At 47.4% G+C, this 22,856-nt stretch overlaps 1 protein-coding gene across 1 annotated transcript in view; it reads left to right on the forward strand.

The window, feature by feature from the left end:
- The window catches only part of ESRRB (estrogen related receptor beta), a 108,942-nt gene that overhangs the window by 83,435 nt on the left and 2,651 nt on the right, over positions 1–22,856 (forward strand). The window contains exons 5-6 of the mRNA XM_074957124.1: positions 621–782; positions 16,546–16,815. Of these exons, the coding sequence (XP_074813225.1) occupies positions 621–782; positions 16,546–16,815 (432 nt within the window). The remainder of the gene's footprint in view (positions 1–620; positions 783–16,545; positions 16,816–22,856) is intronic.

Raw genomic sequence — 22,856 nt, forward strand, 5'->3', positions numbered from 1 at the left:
CTCTCTCTACCATGTCACCAAGTTGTTTTCTGAACTTCTCAAAATCCCAACAGTTGTTTGTCCATCACATTCATCTTAGGCTTCTCTCACCCTGTCATATCCCTATGGGATCTACCTGGTATAACTGAGCCATGTCTTAAAATAGGCTCCTGCTTTTTTCAGACTTCTACAGGTGTTGGCTCATTACTGAAGAATTCACAGATTCTAGTTTCCAACCTCTACACCAGTGTTTTTCAAACTGGGGTACACATACCCATAGGGGTATGCAGGCTCTATCAGGGGATTCATGAGAAAAGTCCTGTAATGGCGGACAATGCATTTTATTTAGGAAGACTTGGCAATCTAATCATAGGTCTATTATTATCCTATCTCAGATGGGGGTACCTGGTAGACTATATTATTTGGAAAGGGATATGCAGCCAAAGAAGTTTGAAAACTCTAACTACAGTGCAGTCTCCCTCCTGCTGTGAACAAAACACATTTCTGAGATCCCAAATTGCAGGCCGTATGGTACGAGAACTCCTATCAGTTGTGTATCCTGCTAAGTGTTGTCTGAAAGCTGCTACATACACACCATCTCCTGAAAGGTATAGTAGTAACTTCTCCTTTGACATTTGCAGTGACTAAGATTGTCTCCCACTTGCTGGTGGCAGAGCCAGAGAAGATTTATGCCATGCCTGACCCCACTATGCCGGAGAGTGACATCAAAGCGCTGACAACCCTCTGTGACTTAGCAGACAGGGAACTGGTGGTGATCATTGGATGGGCAAAGCACATCCCAGGTAATGAAGGGGAAGTTACGGATGGGGGCATTAGTGTGAAAGACAAGGGGAGGTGATTATTTACCTCTGTGAGCATCACTTTATCTTGGCACTCTGATGGGTTGAATCTACTTCAAGAGAAAGCTGCTCATGGTGAAGCCTCATTAACATTGAGTTCCAATACAGTATGTATTAATTTGTGTAAATTAATTATCATATACACGTAGTGTCCTGGGATTATGTGGTAGCCTTAGAGATGATATTGTACAGCAGTCAGTAGTGCCTGTGACCGAGTGGTACAGCAATAACCCCTGCTGATTAACTTTTGGGACTAGGTGGTACAGTGGTAGGCTTCGATGATTTTGCATGACATTTGCTGCACCACCACAGAATAGGGAGCTCACTGCCCATCTGAAGGGGAAGCTTTCCTAGCCATAAGGAGCGAAGCCACAGAGCAAGGCCCACTCATACAGGAGACTGATTCAGGCGCCGCTCTGGAGCTCCTGTTTCCTGTGTTGATGGAGGCTGGGAACACTTTGTGATGTGATCAACCTCTGACGGGAAGCTGACTGGAGCATTCACAGGACTTCCATACTCTTCGTTCAGCACAGCAGCAGCAGTCCATGTAGAATATCAGCACTACAGTAACAGATCCAGGACTGAAGGAGTGGCCATCTCCCTCATTCAGATATTGGGGGCTCCCATGTGATTCCTGCTGTTGGAAGAGTTGCATTCTGAGTCCACGGCTTGACCTTATGTCAAGCTCCATAACATAAAGTATCAAGGGGAGATGCCCTGGCACCTTGAACAGAAGTTCTGATTGCAAAGCAAAAGTGCAGTGGCTAGTAGGGAGGGCTTTCAGAAAGTGTCCCCAAGGCTCACTTTGCTGCGTTGCAGAAGACTGCTTCAGATAGACATGCAGCATGAATAATCTGATACAGCAGTCTCATCCCCTCTCCCTTCTTTCCCCCAAGCCCAGAGGAACATTTTGTACTCAGCTACTGGACCTAATCTGCTGCCAAATCTTGCACACATTACTCCAGCTTCAGCACAAATTCACACTCTCCCATCCCGCTTCTTGGTTCATCAGTTCCTTGCTTCAGCCATGCAGCATGTTTCCATGAAACATTTTCGACCCCATCTGATCATTTGGGAATATCTGCAATAGGTCAGTTGTCCTAGCCTAGCAGACATTTGGCTCACACAATGACTAATTTCTGCAGCTTGTCCTTGTTCTCTTTTTGGCTGCCGCTCCTCTTTGTTCTAAGTGACTGTTTCCCTGTAAAATTTGTCATCATTGGATTCTAAGGTTGGAGGCTCCCCTTGAGAAGACTTCCTGGGTTGTTTGAAGTGGGTACCTTGGCCTAGATCCACAAAAGGATTTAAGCACCTGAAGTGCAGATTTAGATAACACTGTGATCCACAAAATCCCTGCTCAGCTATCACCCAACTCTATATGCGCTTAAACTCACTTGGCACCTACATTTCCACTGTAAAAATTCCCTAGGCCTCTCTGGGCATGTGCACTGCTGCATCCGGCAGGGGTCCAGACTCCTCTCTCATGCCTAAGCCCCAGCAAAATCCGCAAACCAGGGGAAGACAGGCATTCCCCCGCCTATCCCCCCCAGGTCCCAATCCAGTAGGTGTACTCAGAGCATGCCAAACATCACAAGGGGGCCTCCCTTACATCCAGTGGTTAGGGTACTCACCTGGGATGTGGGAGACCCCAGTTCAATTCCCGCACTGTCCAATGAGAAGGGTTTTGAACAGGGCTTTCCCCACCTCTCAGGTGAGTGCCCAAACCACTGGGATATAGGATATTCTGATGTGGGTCTCTCTTGTTGAAGTCATTCTACTTTCATTAAAAAAATATATTAATTGGCCCTAGAGTGAGGAACACTCTCCAATTCAGTGGTTAGGGTACTCGCCTGAGAGATGTGCAACTGCTGTTCTAATCCCTTCTACCCATCAGGCAGAGAGGGGAGAATTAAACATGGATCTCCCATGTCCCGTGTGAGTACCCAAACCACTGCGCTAAAGGTTGTAAGAAAGGTCACCACTGTCACCTCCTCCTCACAAGAAATGGCTGAGATGGCTACACCACCTGACTCCAGACAGTGGGTCCTGGCTATGGATTGCAAGCAGAAATAGGTGCCTGCAGCCTGGATTTAGATGCCTATCTCCATGATGTGGGTGGGTGGTGGGGATTAGGACACACCCCTCTTGCTGGCATCACCCACTGACTACTTTACATGGCTCTCTGCCTAGCGTGCAGGCTTTTGTGGATCCCATTCTTAGGCACCTACCTCTCCCCCATTCATTGTATAGGGAGCTTAGGGGCCTAACTCAGGCTTTGTGGCTCCCACTGTTCTTCCAGTGATTTGCTAGATGCCTACGAGTTAGGTGTTTCATAGAGCCACACCCCTGATTATAGAGTTTGAAGAAATAGGTCTTTCTGCGGGCAGTGTTTCTGAGCGGAGGTTAATGCCATGGGTGCCCTTCTTAAAGGAGATCTTCAGTATCAGGGATTACACCACTTGCTAGCTGTGGAATCCACCTGAGGCTGATTCAGCACAAACAAGGCTATGTTGCTGATTGAGGAATCTCAGCCTGGATTGCTCCATTAACCCAGCAGCAGGGTTAACTCCATTAACAGAAAGGGCATTAACGCAATGCAGCTAGGGGTATGGCTCCACAGCCTAAAAACCCTACAACAGTGAGTCTCAGAGCTCAGGTGAACTGATTCAGGCTCACGCTACAGGGCTAAAAATAGCAGTGTAGATGTTCCTGCTCAGGTGGGCCCGGGCTCCAGCCCCAGCACAAATGTCTACACTGCTATATTTAGCTCCTGAGCGCAAGCCCAAGTCAGTTGACCCAGCCCTGAGAGTCCTTGCCATGGTTTTTTTGTTTTTGTTTTTGCTAGATAGACATACCCAAACACAGTTACTCACAGATTACTGTCACTGTGACTATTAGTTCCCAAACACCTAGGTGTTGCAGGCCATTATCACTGCTACGCACTGGGGATGCCCTACAGTAGCTCAGGGATCTCTTGCTTACACCTGTGATGAATAGCTACTCCTCCCTGAATTTCATTTTGGAACCAATGCACTTTCCATCTTGCTGCTGCTCCTGCTGCTCTCCTAGAACGGGGATGTAAGCGCAAGGTGACTGCTGCTCTGTAAAAGGGGCGGTTTTTTTCTTCCAGAAGGACAGGGTACGCCTGCAACCTCCTCTGTTTTCTCTGTATTTCCCTTTCTGGCAAAAAAAAAAAAACCCCAGCGTGGCAACCCAATCAACACAGCTCCTGGGTCGGTCAGAGGGCTCAGTCCAGCTTTATACAAGAGATTTTAATACATATAAAATAGGATACAGCCTTTTTATTTTAATCCCCCATCAGAAATAGAAAATGACTAAAACAAACTGAGCGCATCAGGAGCACGGGGAAGGGGACTGACTCAAATGGGCATGTCAATGCAGTCTGTTCCCTTGAGTCTGCACTCCCCGAACCCCAGACACCAAGGAGCTCACACATCAGGGTGATCACATGCTCAGGTTCCCACACAACTGCGCTCGTAGACATGTGAGGCTTGATTCCCAAGGGGCACTTAGGCTGAGCATTTGCAGTGCATAGCCGTTAGGCACCCTGCCACCCAGTAGAATTCAGAGCCGCAAGTTAGGCACCCAGGCCTGGGGAGAGTTCGGAGCTAAAAAGGGGATTAACAGAAGCCAGTATGCTAAGGGGGGAGCTGCCTAAGCTAGGCCCTCAGAGGTAGTTAGCTCAAGTCAAGGCTGGCCAGAGATGCCTTCCGCCACTTGGGATTCTCTTGTTGAAGCTGTCCCACTTTGTATAAAAATACTTAAATCACCCTGGGGCCAAGGGGAAGAGGCCCCTACAGGTATTTTTCCTGCAACAGCCCAGCAGACTCCTTCTTACAAACAGCTTGTTTATGATGTTAAACTGATCTCCCATTGGCAAATCCAGGCAACAGCATTCTGGCACGTGGCTCACACATTAGGAGCGCACTACACCAGAGGGTCCTGAAGGAATATTTTTCGTAACATCATTCCGTAATTTTGAATTATCCGCAAGGTAGTCTTAGTGGGGCACTGTGGTTCCTTCGAAATAATAGAGTTCTCTTCAAGTACAGGGATAGACATTGGCAGGTATTTCACCAGAAACTGTATGTCAGAGGTAGCTCACAAGGGAAGTACATAGTAGATAAAGGCTTCCCCTGGGACAGAGGAGATTGTGGGTTCCCGTGCACTGCAGACGTTCCTGCTTGGGCTGGAGCCCAGGCTCTGAGACCCTCCCCCCCAAGCTCCAGCCTGAGTGGGAACACTTACACTGCTATTTTTAGCCTCGTAGTGCAAGCCTCATGAGACTGGCTGCCACATGGCTTTTTCTGCAGTGTGGATACACCCCATGGCACACTTCCTACTATTCTGCTCCTTTAATGGCCACACTTGGGATCTTTTGGTCTGAAGGGGAGAGTTCCACTGTTGCATGGCCAGACTTATGGCCAATTGGCTTTTGAACCTTTTCAGACACCAGAGGATTTGGTATCTACCTTGATAAGGTAGGACAGCCTTTTGCTGTGTATTTTCTTTGAGCCTCTGGCAGTTGTTACTGCAGTAATTTTATACTACCTCTGGCAGAGCTGCAGGTCAGCCCGCTTTCAGGCACAGAATGCCCTACCTGAAACTCTAGTTCACACTATTTTTGCAGTCATTCAGTTGCTCACAATGGCTAAGAAGAAAACAGATGAATTTGGCAAAATGGCAGCCTCAGGATGGCCTATGACATAGAATCATAGAATCATAGAATATCAGGGTTGGAAGGGACCTCAGGAGGTCATCTAGTCCAACCCCCTGCTCAAAGCAGGACCAATCCCCAATTAAGTCATCCCAGCCAGGGCTTTGTCAAGCCTGACCTTAAAAACTTCTAAGGAGGGAGATTCTACCACCTCCCTAGGTAACGCATTCCAGTGTTTCACCACCCTCCTAGTGAAAAAGTTTTTCCTAATATGCAACCTAAACCTCCCCCACTGCAACTTGAGACCATTACTCCTTGTCCTGTCATCTTCTACCACTGAGAATAGTCTAGAACCATCCTCTTTGGAACCACCTCTCAGGTAGTTGAAAGCAGCTATCAAATCCCCCCTCATTCTTCTCTTCTGCAGACTAAACAATCCCAGTTCCCTCAGCCTCTCCTCATAAGTCATGTGTTCCAGACCCCTAATCATCTTTGTTGCCCTTCGCTGGACTCTCTCCAATTTATCCACATCCTTCTTGTAGAGTGGGGCCCAAAACTGGACACAGTACTCCAGATGAGGCCTCACCAATGTCGAATAGAGGGGAACGATCACGTCCCTCGATCTGCTCGCTATGCCCCTACTTATACATCCCAAAATGCCATTGGCCTTCTTGGCAACAAGGGCACACTGCTGACTCATATCCAGCTTCTCGTCCACTGTCACCCCTAGGTCCTTTTCCGCAGAACTGCTGCCTAGCCATTCGGTCCTTAGTCTGTAGCTGTGCATTGGGTTCTTCCGTCCTAAGTGCAGGACCCTGCATTTGTCCTTATTGAACCTCATCAGGTTTCTTTTGGCCCAATCCTCCAATTTGTCTAGGTCCCTCTGTATCCTATCTCTGCCCTCCAACGTATCTACCACTCCTCCCAGTTTAGTATCATCCGCAAATTTGCTAAGAGTGCAAGCCACACCATCCTCCAGATCATTTATGAAGATATTGAACAAAACCGGCCCCAGGACCGACCCCTGGGGCACTCCACTTGACACCGGCTGCCAACTAGACATGGAGCCATTGATCACTACCCGTTGAGCCCGACAATCTAGCCAACTTTTTACCCACCTTATAGTACATTCATCCAGCCCATACTTCTTTAACTTGCTGACAAGAATACTGTGGGAGACAGTGTCAAAAGCTTTGCTAAAGTCAAGAAACAATACATCCACTGCTTTCCCTTCATCCACAGAATCAGTAATCTCATCATAGAAGGCGATTAGATTAGTCAGGCATGACCTTCCCTTGGTGAATCCATGCTGACTGTTCCTGATCACTTTACTCTCGTGTAAGTGCTTCAGGATTGATTCCTTGAGGACCTGCTCCATGATTTTTCCGGGGACTTGAGGTGAGGCTGACCGGCCTGTAGTTCCCAGGATCCTCCTTCTTCCCTTTTTTAAAGATTGGCACTACATTAGCCTTTTTCCAGTCATCTGGGACTTCCCCCGTTCGCCACGAGTTTTCAAAGATAATGGCCAATGGCTCTGCAATCACATCCGCCAATTCCTTTAGCACTCTCGGATACAACTCGTCCGGCCCCATGGACTTGTGCACGTCCAGCTTTTCTAAATAGTCCCTAACCACCTCTTTCTCCACAGAGGGCTGGCCATCTACTCCCCATGTTGCGATGCCCGGCGCAGCAGTCTGGGAGCTGTCCTTGTTAGTGAAGACAGAGGCAAAAAAAGCATTGAGCACATTAGCTTTTTCCACATCCTCTGTCACTAGGTTGCCTCCCTCATTCAGTAAGGGGCCCACACTTTCCTTGGCTTTCTTCTTGTTGCCAACATACCTGAAGAAACCCTTCTTGTTACTCTTGACATCTCTTGCTAGCTGCAGCTCCAGGTGCGATTTGGCCCTCCTGATTTCATTCCTACATGCCCGAGCAATATTTTTGTACTCTTCCCTGGTCATATGTCCAACTTCCACTTCTTGTAAGCTTCTTTTTTATGTTTAAGATCCGCTAGGATTTCACCATTAAGCCAAGCTGGTCGCCTGCCATATTTACTATTCTTTCGACTCATCGGGATGGTTTGTCCCTGTAACCTCAACAGGGATTCCTTGAAATACAGCCAGCTCTCCTGGACTCCTTTCCCCTTCATGTTAGTCCCCCAGGGGATCTTACCCATCTGCTCCCTGAGGGAGTCAAAGTCTGCTTTCCTGAAGTCCAGGGTCCGTATCCTGCTGCTTACCTTTCTTCCCTGTGTCAGGATCCTGAACTCGACCATCTCATGGTCACTGCCTCCCAGATTCCCATCCACTTTTGCTTCCCCCACTAATTCTTCCCTGTTTGTGAGCAGGAGGTCAAGAAAAGCTCCCCCCCTAGTTGGCTCGTCTAGCACTTGCACCAGGAAATTGTCCCCTACGCTTTCCAAAAACTTCCTGGATTGTCTATGCACCGCTGTATTGCTCTCCCAGCAAATATTAGGAAAATTAAAGTCACCCATGAGAACCAGGGCGTGCGATCTAGTAGCTTCTGCGAGTTGCCGGAAGAAAGCCTCATCCACCTCATCCCCCTGATCCGGTGGTCTATAGCAGACTCCCACCACTACATCACTCTTGTTGCTCACACTTCTAAACTTAATCCAGAGACACTCAGGTTTTTCTGCAGTTTCGTACCGGAGCTCTGAGCAGTCATACTGCTCCCTTACATACAGTGCTACTCCCCCACCTTTTCTGCCCTGCCTGTCCTTCCTGAACAGTTTATAACCATCCATGACAGTACTCCAGTCATGTGAGTTATCCCACCAAGTCTCTGTTATTCCAATCACGTCATAATTCCCTGACATCACCAGGACCTCCAGTTCTCCCTGCTTGTTTCCAAGGCTTTGTGCATTCGTATATAAGCACTTGAGAGAACCTGCTGATCGCCCCTCATTCTCAGTATGAGGCAGGAGCCCTCCCCTCACAGACGTTCCTGCCTGTCCTTCCTCCCGGTATCCCGTTTTCCCACTTACCTCAGGGCTTTGGTCTCCTTCCCCCGGTGAACCTAGTTTAAAGCCCTCCTTACTAGGTTAGCCAGCCTGCTCGCAAAGATGCTCTTCCCTCTCTTCATAAGATGGAGCCCGTCTCTGCCCAGCACTCCTCCTTCATGGAACACCATCCCATGGTCAAAGAATCCAAAGCCTTCTCTCCGACACCACCTGCGTAGCCATTCGTTGACTTCCACGATTCGACGGTCCCTGCCCTGGCCTTTTCCTTCCACGGGGAGGATGGACGAGAACACCACTTGCGCCTCAAGCTCCTTTATCCTTCTTCCCAGAGCCACGTAGTCCGCAGTGATCCGCTCAAGGTCATTCTTGGCAGTATCATTGGTGCCCACGTGGGGAAGCAGGAAGGGGTAGCGATCCGAGGGCTTGATGAGTCTCGGCAGTCTCTCCGTCACATCGCGAATCTTAGCCCCTGGCAAGCAGCAGACTTCTCGGTTTTCCCGGTCAGGGCAGCAGATAGATGACTCAGTCCCCCGGAGGAGAGAGTCCCCGACCACCACCACCCGCCTCCTTTTCTTGGGAGTGGTGGTCGTGGAACCCCCAACCTCAGGACATCGCATCTCATGCCTTCCAACCAGCGGAGTCTCCTTCTGCTTTCTCCCCCCAGACGTATCATCTGGTCCACTCTCCGCAATGGTACCTGTGGAGAGAACATGAAAGCGGTTAGTTACCTGTGTCTGCGTTGCTGGAACCCGGACATTCCCCCTTCTTCTTCTGGAGGTCACATGTTGCCAAGCTTCTTCACTGGCCTCTTGGCTCCGCTGTGCAACCTGCTCTAAATCTTTAGAGCTTTGCGCCTGTAGAAGCATATCCTGACGTTTGTCCAGAAAATCCTCAGATTCTCGTATGCAACGCAGGGTCGTTATCAAATTGACATCAAATTGACCTCTTAGTTCTCAGACCAAAACTGGGATGGGGAGGAGTTGGCTGGTTTCTTTTCATAGCTGTGATCTGTCCCAGTTGTGACTGTGCTTTTTGTTTTGGGGTTTTATTCCATAGGGGGTTAGAGTTTGAGACTGACTCAGTGAGTGGGCACTTGTGGGAGAGTTCAAATCCCTGCTCCAGTGACTACTTAAGTTGTCATTGCCCCCCACATTTGAGCAGCTGGGGGCATGCGCACGGCCCTGGCAGAAATTTAAATGCCATGGGGACCTTATCAGTGGAAACTTATGTGCCTGCAGTGTTAAGGAGCTGCTGGGAATAGGGATTTTTGCGGCTCTAAATGTTGGACTTAAAGGCTATGTCTACACTATGCAGCTTTTAGCGACACGGCTGCTGACAAAAAACTTCCACCCGCAACAAGAGCGCTCCTGCTGACAAAGCATCGTTCACACCAGCACTTGTCATTGACAAAACTTTTGTCTTTTGGGTGTGTGTGTGTTTTTTTAAACACCTCTGAACAACAAAAGTTTTGTCTTTCACTTGCCAGTGTAGACAAAGCCTTTGGAACCTAAAGTGGCAGTTAAGCGCCTAAGCCCCCCCCCCCCCCCCCCCCCCGTGAACCTAGCCCCTGGATCTCAGACACTAAGAACAAGGCGAAAGGACTAAAGATCACATCTGTCAGTCTTGTGTTAAATTAGAATGCTGTTTTTAAAACCAAGGCACAGGATTGCCTGCACTTCAGGTCCCAGGTCCCAGAGCAAACTCTTATTCTTTAATGTCAGCAAAATGAAACTGATTAAGCTTAAAGCCACTCTTCTGCAATCAGGAACATGAAAACATGATTTAAAAGTGTTCAGCAAACATTATTAGCTCAGTGTCCTCCCCAGCCAGCTTGGAGTCCTTGCCCTTTGGATGAGGCTCTCCTTTTTTTTCTCCTTCCACCCAGCCCCTCTGTTAATCACCTTTGTATTTCATCTACCTTTTACATGTGCTTTTCTGCAGGAAGAGGAGACTTCTCTTGAGGGACAACAACAGAGGCTGTCCCAAGGTAGCCGTTGTGCTGTTTTCACTAGGAAGCTGATAGCACCAGCACAGAATGAAATATGGCAAGTGGAGTGACAGCAGCTGTGTCTGGAGTGGCCTCAGATCCTATAATTACAGCTCCCTTTATTACCTCTGCTAATGGCCCTCCAGGATGACAGAAATGATAATAAATTAATAGATTATGAACTCCACTTGCCACAAATTATGTGTGTGGGTTTAAAAAAAAAAAAAATTCTGGGAGCTCACCCTGCCAAATCACTGAAATAAAAAAAACCAAATGTCACTACATCAGCTAGGGCAAATCAAATAACTTTCCACAGTGGATATGGCAACCTGCAGCTGGAATACATGGGAAGGAAATGCATGTGTGGCTCTGTGCTAGAGGTGACCAGGTACGGTGCTAGGGTATAGCAGAGCGAACGCAGCTGCAGCACATCACGGTAGGTTCCTGAATGCTTCAGTACAAGGGCATAAGCGGTAGGAGTGGTGTCAGGAAGTTGAGTGCTCAGCACCCTTCAGGACCAGGCCCTAATATAGTAGCACGGAGACAATCATGTCTCACTGCTGAAGGTTCCCCAGTGTCGTAATCTAGTGGAGGCGATTTACCTTTCATTGCTGGGTCTTTCTGAATGCTGTGCTGGCAAACAGCACAGGTAATGCAGTCGTATTGCTGGAAGTTCTTAGATGCTGTATCATTAATGCAGTTGGGCTCTGTATATTAGAGAGCTGGTCAAGGTGAAACCAATATATACCTCTCCACACAGCAATTGCAGCATCAGGGCCCTAGGCTGTATAATCTTTGGGGCTCTATCTTTCTGATTGTCATGCAGTGCCCAGGACAACAGAGCCATGATCCTTCTACTGTAAAACAAATAAATAAAATTGGGGAACTGGGGGCCCTAGCTTGCAAGCCAGTTGCTGGCCCCCCACTGTTGCGCCTCTATGCCAGTCTGCTGGTGCAAAGCTGCTTAGTTGGCTTCCAGAGAATTCCCCTGTCAGAGGGGGATCTCCAGGCAGTATAGGCCTGGTGTAGTTGGCTCTGCACCACCAATCTTGTTTGCCTGGCCTAGGGACATTGCTATGGCAAAGGATGCATGACCAACAATCCCCAACTGCCATAACTATCCCTTGGGGGCCATTGTAGCTGGGTGGAAGTTAGAGCAGCCCTAAATAGTGCTCTAACTTGCACCAAACAGCCTTTAGCCAGCTGCATGGGTTACAAAGGTGACATAAAACAGTTTCTTTGCTCTGTGTTGAGCAAAGCTCAGGCAGACCTGAGGCGCTAACCCTGTATCTCTATTTTTGCATTCAGTGGGGTTTTGTCTATGTACTGTTTCTTATCATTCCTGCCTCCCTAGTCTTGTTTCTTCATTGGTATAGGAGGCAACTGGTGAGTTTGCTGTGCATATAGATTAGGTCTTTATGGCCAGTAACTCTCCCAATTTTAGTCCAACTAACAGAGATTCTGGAGAATGGACAAGAACAGGGGAGATGGCTGAAGCTGGGTGTAGAGTCCATGCTGATGCCAACTGACCTGTAACCTCACACTGCTACTCACTAGCTCCAATTGAACAGGAAGCTTCCTTCTTCCTGGGGACAGGCTTGCTCACTGCTTCTAGTTCTTACCACAAATCTCGACCTAAACTCCTCGGGCCATATTCTGATCTCAGTGACACAAGCGTAAATCCAGAGTTCACTTTGCCTGGGGTCCATGGAGTTACTTAATTTATACCAGTGTGAGATCAGAATCTGGCTCTTTAAATCACAGTTCTCTGGTAATGACTGATCTTTGAAGGGGGTAAGAGAGATAGGCACAGGTGCCATAGGTCAGTGGTTCTTAACCAAGGGTACATGTACCTCGGGGGTACACAAAGGTCTTCCAGCAGGTATGTCAACTCATCTAGATATTTGCCTAGTTTAGAACAGGCTACATGAAAAGCACTAGCACAATCAATACAAACCAAAATTTCACACTGACAGTGACTTGTTTATACTGCTCTGTATACTATATCAGAGTTTTTCAACTGGGGGGGGGGGATCATAATTTATTTTATAAGTATATGGTAAAAATGAGAAAGTCGGCAGGTTTTCAGTAATTATGTGCGGTGACACTTTTGTATTTTTATGTCTGACTTTGCGAGGTGAAACTTGGGGTACACAAGACAAATCAGCCTCCTGAAAGGGGTACAGTAGTCTGGAAAGGTTGAAAACTACTTGCATAGGTCCATCTAATATACACAATTCATTTCCAGCCAGCATACTTTCTAGCAGTTTTCCACAAGTGCTTGCCATTTGTACAGGCCATTGTAACAATACAATGGCAGTATAGGAAGCAGGCCACATTTCGCTCTTACGTGGGTGCCTACTGCAGTCAATGGAGAGCATGCCTATGTGAAAGGGGGATTTAGACCAGCAGCTGCAGGTGGGATGGGAGTTAGGGTGCAGAGGCGACACTTTGGAGAGAATGACTGAGCCCAGGGGGAATCAGAACCCAGCAGGAGGTGGGGTTCCACGGTGTGTTTTGAAGAGAAAGTTTAGGACACAGTTCTGTGCAGGAGCAAAGGGGGCTGTTTCTGATGGTGCTGGCATAGTGGGGAAAGGATGTACTGCCTGCTGGGACTGGGGACAAGTAGGTCAAGCTGGAGACGTCATAGATGACATCGTGGGAAGACTGGTGATTAATAAGGTGTACTTACAGAGGTGGATGGGTCTGAGCATTGCTCTGGGAGGCCAGAGGAATCAAAGCAATGCACAGGATCCATAGAGAGCAGGATGGAGTTTGTACACGCACCTGCAAAGCCACATATTGTGCACACCAGCAGCTGCAAAGAAAGGAAATAACTTGGAAGAACTGATTGACAGTATCCAAAAAGAAAAGCAGGAGGAAATTCTGTGTGTCTGGGCCCCATTACCAGATGGCTGAGCACCTCAAAATCTTCACCATATTTATTGTCACAACACCTCTTCTAGGGAGAGAAGTGCTATTATCCCCATTTTACAAATTGGGAACTGAGGCAGAGCAAGACTAAGCAACTGACCCAGGACAGCTGTGAGAGTTGAATCTAGGGCCCTCAAGGCTAGAACCTGAAGCGCTGGACCAGCCTTCCTTTCCGTAGCTGAATGAATGGATAATGCCACAGTAGCTGGACTGAGGGTAGGAATGGGGAGTGCAGATAGGAGAGAGAGCGACACAGGCTATAAACTTTGGGAACCGAAGCTATAACTACTACTCTGCACAGCAGATGTCCTCTCTCCCAGGGGGGATAGCATCAGCTCCACATGCAGTAGAGGGCAGTGTCAGCAAGGCGTCAGGAGATCAGGAGCCTGATACACACTTCACATCAGCCCATTCTCCCATTTACTCAGAATACTGCCTTCAAGGGCTGGGGTAAAAGGGGACTGTATACTAGCTGCCGAGGAGGGGCTGAGAACAATGAAGAGGCAGATCTAAGAGAAACAGATTTTTTTAAAAGAAGGAACCCATATGTTACTGTTCTCTTGGCTGTGACAGCCTGCAGTAGGGGGCACCAAACTTTACTAATGTGAAAACCTAACCCTCCAGGACCTCCACGCACTCCTGGCCGAGCACAGCTAACTCAAGAACGCAGCAGGTCCCCCCTATACAAACATATTCAAGGCCTGGAACAGGCCTGGATTGTTAGCTGGAGAGAAGCCTGTGGCAATGGGGATTCTGCACGAGCATCCCTCGCATAGTGATGATAGACTAGACGCTGTTGGGCAGATAGCACTCAGCTAGGGATTCAATCTAACTCATTTCACTCTCTATTCCAGCTTGTCTCCCTGGTGGTCTTTAGCTGTTCCCTTATTCCCTCTGGCACTCCTCCCCAATGGATTATTGATTCCTCCCTCCCACCCACTGCTACCCCCAGACCTCACACACACAACACGTGACATCTGATTGGTATCTGTTAATTAATGTAGCCTGGGGCCTCTTTTCTATTCAGGGGCCTGATAAGGGAAATTGGATGTCCAAGGGCTGCCATGCCATTATCACCCTTTTCTTCCCCTGGCAACACAAGCACAAAACATGGCGTAGTGATAAATAAATAAGACTAACCCATCCCTCTGCCCTCACTTCCTTGGGCTGAGATAGCACAGATAGAAAAATAGAACCCACAATCGGTCAATACAGCAATCACCAGCTCTTTTGTTAATTGCTGACTTGATAACAAGAGAAATCAAATGATCACTGCAGTGGCTGGTGACCTGGGCCCAGACACAGCGACGTGAGCGGTGAAGGCTGTGGGAATAAAGGGCAGCTCGCTGCACACAGTTCGCAGCCTGCCGGGCTGGGGAGTCTCAGAGGCAGAGGCTAATGAGCTCAGACAGGGCTGCAGGAGGAGAGTGATCCAGGGGCAGAGGAGGCTGAGTTATGAGAGAAAACTGGAGGGAAAAAAAAGCCAGTGTTGGAGAGAGAGGCGGCAGCCTGAAGGTGAGGGAGGGGAGAGAATGCTACACCAAGTCTTAGGTGTTCCTGCTGCTTAGAAATACCCAGGCCTTCCCATTTCAACTCAGTGCTGTGAAACTCTATTGCCAGGACAGGCTGCCCCAGTGCTGCCCAAGTGTAAACAGAGACAGACACCCCGCTCAGGTCTCTGTGAGGGTGGACAGGGACACTACATACCGTGTTTTCTGACAAATAGACGCAGGGCAACTGTGTCCATTCAGGATCCAATGTCAGGCTGCTACAGAGCCTGAGGCCATCTCGGCCATATCGCTCCTTTATCTGAGGCTCCAGCAGAGTTTTTCCTCGTTGCTTTTCTGATGAGGTCTGATTATTTCAGGAGACATCTTTCTCACACTCCCTTTTATGTCAGACACTGGAGCAGAGAAAGCCTCTCGTCTCGCTCTCCTCTGTCACGTGGGTTGTGAACTCACTCTTCTTCTGGTGTGAGCAGTGCTTTGTGCCTCCCAGTTTATGGTCATTTCATCTGTATTTGGGGAGGGTCTGCCTCAGGTCTGCCTGTCTCTGTAGTGAGCTCTATTCATGTGGCCAGGATCTATGTCTGTGGAGGGATCTGTACCTTCTTGCTGCTTGGTTTGTTCATACTGACGCATCTGTTGGTATTTTAGGGTTTGGTCTGACAGCCTGAGCATTTTTCAATATTGGGTGGGGCTCTTTCACTAGAAAGCTGGAGTCGCTGAGTGCGGGGAGTCGTGATGGTCAGAAGTGGATCATGTTTTCATATGGATTTAACTTTTGATCCTCCAGCGTGCTACAGTGGAAGAGAATTTGCCACTTTGGCTGAGATGGCATTTCGATCATGATGAGCTTGAAACTCAGGCAAGCGTCTTCTCTTCCTACCCCGTCAGGGGTCCACTGACTCCCTTTGGAGTGCTTCCCTGTCAAGCCTGCAGAGTTCCTGGCTGGGGTGGGGAGAGAATGGGTTGCATTATATAAAATACAGCAGGAGGAACAGGGAAGCAAAGTACCTACCAGGCAGTACAGCAGGAGGAACAGGGTCAGGGTACATCTCACCATGGTGTGGCCTGAGGACTTGGCTGTATTCAGGACAGCACTGCAAGGAAAAATGGGGAGCACAAAGGATGGATTCCAGACAGGGCTTCAGGTGGACTGGGAAGTAGAGAGATGGGTGAATTCCAGAGGTGCCAGACACTACATGATGAGGGCCACGTAAGAACCTAGACAGGGCATGTCTACACGGCCCACAGCAGCAAGCCTTCCAGCCCAGGTCAAGAGACGTGGGTTCCCAGTACCACACTAAAAATAGCTCTGTAGACATAGCAGCTCAGGCTCTGAAGCCTGGGGGGAAGGAGGTGGCATTAGAGCTCCAGCCCAGGCCACAACTTCAGAGCACTGTCTCCACAGCAGTTTTTGAGTGCTAGCATGAGCCCCACAAACCCAAGGACGTTGACCAGAGCTGGCAGGCTCACCACAGGCTTTGGAGAGGTGCTCAGAGACCCCATGTAATGAGCAGGGGATTGGGAAGATGGAGTGACTCCCAGAAAAACTGGGGAGCTGTGGGGGATACAGCCTTTGGAGCCCATCCCAGTTTGACCCTGCTTGTCATTTGCCCTGCCAGGTTTCTCTAATCTCTCCCTGGGGGACCAGATGAGCCTCCTGCAGAGCGCCTGGATGGAGATCCTCATCCTGGGCATTGTGTACCGCTCACTGCCCTACGAGGACAAGCTGGTCTACGCCGAGGACTACATAATGGATGAGGAGCACTCGCGCCTGACGGGGCTGCTGGAGCTCTACATGGCCATCCTGCAGCTGGTGCGCCGGTACAAGAAGCTGAAGGTGGAGAAGGAGGAGTTTGTCACACTCAAGGCCCTGGCCCTTGCCAACTCAGGTAAAGCCATGACCCGGACTGGTGTGAGGCTCAGGGAGCCAAGGCCAACATGGATCTAGCATTCTAAGATGCTCCTGAGGAGTCAGAGGACTAGTGCCTGGCTATGCTCTGCCTCCTGGTAACAATGAGTCTCTCCAGTGGGTCTAACACAGCACCCACTCTCCCCCACTGTTTTTCCTTCAGTTTAGAAGTGAATTAAGTCCCTGGTGGAAATGTAGGCCTTATCTCCAGGGGGTCTGGAAATAGGGTATAGACCCTTTTCCCTCTTAGAATGCTGCTCCCAATGTGGGCCCTGGTTGGAGAGGAATGACTGGCTGGGACAGGAGTTGAGGTATGAAATATGAGCCCTTTCACTCGCGAGTCCCCAGCTCCAATCTGGCCTCAAGTTTGTTGAGAGGGGGGACTGGCTGGCTTTTGGAGACAGAACTACTGAATATGGAGCTTTTTCCCACTAGTGTACTGGATCCAATCAGACCTAGGTCAGGGGGACAGGCTGGATCAGGGAATGGGATATGGAACCCTTTACCTTGAAGTCACCAGTTCCTATTCAAGCCCAGGTCAGAGGGAGCCAGATGGCTCTTGGAAAATGGGATTCAGCACTTTTTGTTTCAAAGGCCCTGTCTGAATCTGGCCCAACTCAGTGGTGACTAGAGAGAAGTCAGACTGTAAAATCAGATTTTACACCGTACTCAAATGTATGGGGTGCTGGCCAGTGTGAAATTAGTTGAGGGTTCCAATCCCAGTTGACAAGTGGCTACAACACCAAAACCACCACTACAGTCGGCACTGACTGTCCCCCTTCGTTAGCAGCCTCACCAGAGAAGCCAAGGTCTGAACAGGCCACGGACAGTAAACTCCACTTTAGCTAGAAAATGGGGAGAGGCCCTCCAGAGCAGAGTGAGGTGCACTGGTTGGGATTAGGGCAGTGAAAGCTTGCCCCAAATCACAACAGATAGTGTGTGCTATGTTAATACTGCCCATGCAGCTGAAAAGGTTGCTACTCGCACATCTGTCCACCAGGGAACAGTGAAAGTCATCAGAGCTAAAGCTATTGCATGATGAGACCTGCCTGCCTAAGCTTTCAGAGATTCATAGAGCTTAAGGCCAGATGGAGCCATTAGATCATCTAGTCCAGTGGTTCTCAACCAGAGCTCTGAGGTCCCCTGTGGGGCCACGAGCAGGTTTCAGGGGGCCCATCAAGCAGGGCCAGCATTAGATTTTCTGGGGCCCAGGGCAGAAACCCAAAGCCCCACTGCATGGGGCTGATGCCCCGAGGCCCGCCGCCAAAGCCTAAGCCTGAGCAACTTAGCTTTGCGGGGACCCCTGGAGCATGGGGATCCAGGCAGTTGCCCTGCTTGTTACCCCCTAATGCCGGCCCTGGCTTTTATATGCAGAAAAAAATACATTGTGGCACAGCTGGGTTGTGGGGTTTTTGTAGCCTGTTGGGAGGAGCCTCAGAAAGGAAAAAGGTTGAGAACCCCTGGTCTATAACACAGGCCATTTAACTTTACCCAGTTACTCTGCCTTGAGCTCAATGAGCTGTGTTTGTAATAGTCTAAGGCATAGCTTCCAGAAAGGCATCCAGTCTTGAAGATATCAAGAACTGGAGAATCCACCACTTCACTGTGTAGCTGGTTCCATGGTTAATCACCCTCACTGTTAACAGTTTGGCCTTACTTTCTCACATGAATTTGTCTGGCTTCAGCTTCCAGCTATTGGTTCATGTTATGCCTTTCTCAACTAGATTAAAGAGCCCTTTAGTGCTCTGGGTATTTTCTCCCCAGGAAGGTACTCATACAGCTTAATCAAGTCATCTCTCAAACTTCTTTTTGGTAAGCTAAACCAATCAAGCTGTTTAATCTCTCACTGTAAGGCATTTTTTTCAGTCCTTGAATAATTTTGTGGCTCTTTTCTACACCCTCTTCAATTTCTCAACCTTCTTTTTAAAATGTGGACACCAGAACTGTATGCATTATTCCAGTTGGTTTCCCCAATGCTGTAACAGAGGTAAAGTCCTCCCCCTACTCACTACTCCTGTTTATAAGACTACATTGGCCCTTTTTGCCATAGCTTTGGAGTGGCAGCTCACGTTGAACTGCTTATGACCCTCTAAATTATTTTCAGAATCACTGCTCTCCAGGATACAATCCCCCATTCTAGCAGTATTGCCTGCATTCTTTGTCTCTAGATGGATAACTTGACATTTGGCTGTATTAAAAGGCATTTTGTTTCAATGGTTGCTCTGTATGACCACACGGTCCTCATCATTAGTTACCACTCTGACAATCTGTATCACCCACAAGTTGTATCAGCAGTGATTTTATATTTACTGCCAGATCATTGATGAAAATGTTGAACAGCATCAGGCCTAGTACCAATCCCTGCAGAACCCCATTTGAAGATGATTCCCCATTGACAACTACTTTTTGAGATCTGTCAGTTAGCCAGTTAACATGCTTTATTGCTATCCTACAGTGCTAATTTTTTAATCAGTGTTGTGTACTACTAAGTCAAACACCTTACAAAAGTCTACATCTATTTTTTCTATGCAGTTACCTTTATCAGCCAAACTTGCAATCTCACCAAAGAACAAAATCAGGTTTGTCTGACATGCCTTATTTTCCATAAAATAATGCTGACTGTCAAATGTTATATTCCTATTCTTTATTAATGGAATCCTGAATCAGCTTTTCCATTATTTTTCCTGGGATTGAACTCAGGATAACTCGCCTGTAATTCCGAGTCATCACACTTGGCCTTTTTGAATATTGGCATATTAGCATTCTTCCAGTCTTCTGGACTTTCCCTGGTATTACAAGATTTATTAAAAAATTATCAGTGAGCCAGAAAGCTCCTGAGCCAAATATTTTAGGATTGTTGGGTACAAGTTATCTGGGCCTTCTTATTTAAATTTTAAATTTTAAAAATGTTCATGCCTAGATGTTGTCTAACGTCGTCCTCAGTTACTCAGGGACTAAAAAGTAGTTCTTCATCCTCAGATAATGAGATTACATCATTATGCTTCTTTCCAAATACAGAACAGAAATATTTATTGAATACTTCTGCCTTTTCTGCATCATTATTAACAAGTGCACAATTTCCACCTAGTAATGGAGTACTGTTGCTAGATTTTTTGTTCCTAATATTCTTTTTAAATAAACCTTCATTATTGTCCTTAGCCTGCCAGCCATAGATTTTTCCCTGATGTCCTTAGTTTCCCTTATCAATTTTCTGCACTTCATCACTTCTAATTTATATTGATTGCCATCTATTTCCCTCTTTTTCCATTTGTTATGAGTTGCTTTTATATTTCTAATTGCTGCCTTCACTTTGCACTGGACCAGGATGGGCTTTTAGCCACAGTGGGCCTCTTTCTTGATTGTGGCTTTTTGGCAATCTACTAAACTCTTTATGAAGAAATAGCCTCTAACCTAAAAGGAAGGTCCCTGCATTACACTGGGAGCAGAAACCAGAGCAGTGATGTGAAGGAAGCTACAGGCCCTAACACCCACCCAGTTGGGCTGAAGTGCTAAGGAGTACCACAGGAGGTTGTTTTGTGGGCTATACTCTAAGTGGGGACATATGAGCTCGATGCTGCCATCAGGGTTTTTTGCAATAGGCGCTTCAGTACTCACTGTTGCTCTCTCTCTCTCTCGACCATGCTCATGCCTGGGGCATAAGCAGGGCAATGCCCAGCTCAGGATATGCTGGAGCAGACAGTCTGTGGGGTGAGTTACAGTGTCCCAGCCCTGGCTGGGATGATTTAGTTGGTGTTGGTCCTGCTTTGAGCAGGGGGTTGGACTAGATGACCTCCTGAGGTCCCTTCCAACCCTGATTTTCTAAGACTCTATGATCGCAAAGGAAACTAAAGCCAATAGTAAAAGGTTATATAGCTATATAAACAAAAAGAAAATAAGGAAAGAAGAAGTGGGGTTGCTGAGCACTGAGGATAGGGAGGAGATGAAAGATAATCTAGACATGGCCCTCTGTTTTTAATAAGGCTAATAAAGAGCTTTGGGAATAGTGGCTAATGGGAATGAGGATATGGAAGTAGAAATTACCACATCCGAGGTGGAAGTCAAACTCAAACAGCTTAATGGGACCAAATCAGGGGACCCAGATAATCTCCACAGAAGAATACTAAAGGAACTGCCACATGAAATTACAAGCCCACTAGCAAGGATTTTTAATGAATCTGTAAACTGGGGGGATGGTCATACCCTTTAACTGGAGAATTGCTAATACAGTACCTATTTTTAAGAAAGAGGAAAAAAGTGATCTGGGAAACTACAGGCCTGTTAGTTTGACCTCAATTATAGGCAAGGTCTTGGAACAAATTTTGAAAGAGAAAATAATTAAGGATATAGAGATAAACAGTAATTAGGCTAAAATACAACATGGTTTTACAAAAGTTAGACCATGCCAGATTAACCTGATCTCCTCTGAGCAGATAACTGAATTTTTAGTCAAAGGAAATGCAGTAGATTTAATCTACCTGGATTCCAGTAAGGCATTTGATATAGTTCCACATGGGAAATTATTAGTTAAATTGGAAAAGATGGGGATTAATGAGCAAATTGAAAGGTGGCTAAAGAACTGGTTAAAAGGGAGACTACAATGGGTGATACTGAAAAGTGAACTGTCAGCCTGGAGGGAGGTTACTAGTGGAGTTCCTCAAGGATTGGTGTTGGGACCAATCTTATTTAACATTTTCATTAATGATCTTGGCACAAAAAGTGGGAGTGTGCTAATCAAATCTGTGGCTATCACAAAGTTGGGAGGTATTGCTAATACGGAGGAGGATCAGAATAGCATACAAGAAGATCTAGAGGATGTTGAAAACTGGAGTAATAGAAATGGGATAAAATGTAATAGTGCAAAATGCAATGTCATGCATGTAGGGACCAATAAGAATTTTTGCTGTAAGCTGGAGACACATCAGTTGGAAGCAACAGAGCAGGAGAAATCCTAGGTGCATTGGCTAACCACAGGATGACTGTGAGCCACCAATGTGATGCAGCCGTGAAAAAGGCTAATGCAATCCTAGAATGCATCAGGTGAGGTATTTCCAGCAGAGAGAGGGAAGTGTTATTGCCATTACATAAGGCACTGGTGAGACCTCATCTGGAATACTATGTGCAGTGCTAGTCTCCCATGTTTAATAAAGATTAATTCAAACTGGAACAGGTGCAGAGAAGGGCTACTAGGATGATCAGAGTAATGGAAAACCTACTCTACAAGAGGCAACTCAAGGAGCTTGGCTTGTTTAGCCTAACCAAACAAAGGCTGAGGGGAAATATGATTGCTCTCTATAAATAATGGAGAGGAGTTATTTATGTTAAGCACCATTGTTGACACAAGAACAAATGGATATAAACTGGTCCTCAACAAGTTTAGGCTTGAAATTAGACGAAGGTTTCTAATGATCAAAGGAGTGAAGTTCTGGAATAGCCTTCCAAGTGGAGCAGTGGGAGCAAAAAACATAACTAGCTTCAAGACTGAACCTGATCAATGCTGAAGGGCTGGTATGATGAAATTGCCTACAATGGCATGTGGCCCATCTGCAACTGCTACTAGCAAAAATCCACAGTGGCCAGAGATGGGGCACTAGCTGGGGAGGGCTCTGAGTTACTACAGAGAAATTCTTTCCCAGGTGTCTGCTTGGTGGGTCTTGCCCACATGCTCATTTTCCCCAGGCCAGATTGGAAGAGATCCTGGGGTTTTTTCACCTTCCTCTGCAGCATGGGCATGGGTCACTTGCTGGTTTACACTAGAGTAAATCGTGGAGTCTCTTTAAATTATGATTTGAGGACTTCAATAATTCAGCCAGAGGTTATGGGTCTATTAAAAGAGGGGTGTGTGTGTGTATAGGAGTGCCAGTTTTGGTTGTACATAGTCCTGGAGGTTTCAGCACATTAAAGATTAATCTTTAATTCCTGGATACTCAAGGAGAATCCTGGAGGGTTGACACCCCTATGTGTGTGAAGTTCTGTGGCCTGCAATGTGCAGGAGGTCAGACTAGATGATCACAATGGTCCCTT

This window comes from Natator depressus, chromosome 6, assembly GCF_965152275.1.
Source record: "Natator depressus isolate rNatDep1 chromosome 6, rNatDep2.hap1, whole genome shotgun sequence".
Classification (NCBI taxonomy): domain Eukaryota; kingdom Metazoa; phylum Chordata; order Testudines; family Cheloniidae; genus Natator; species Natator depressus.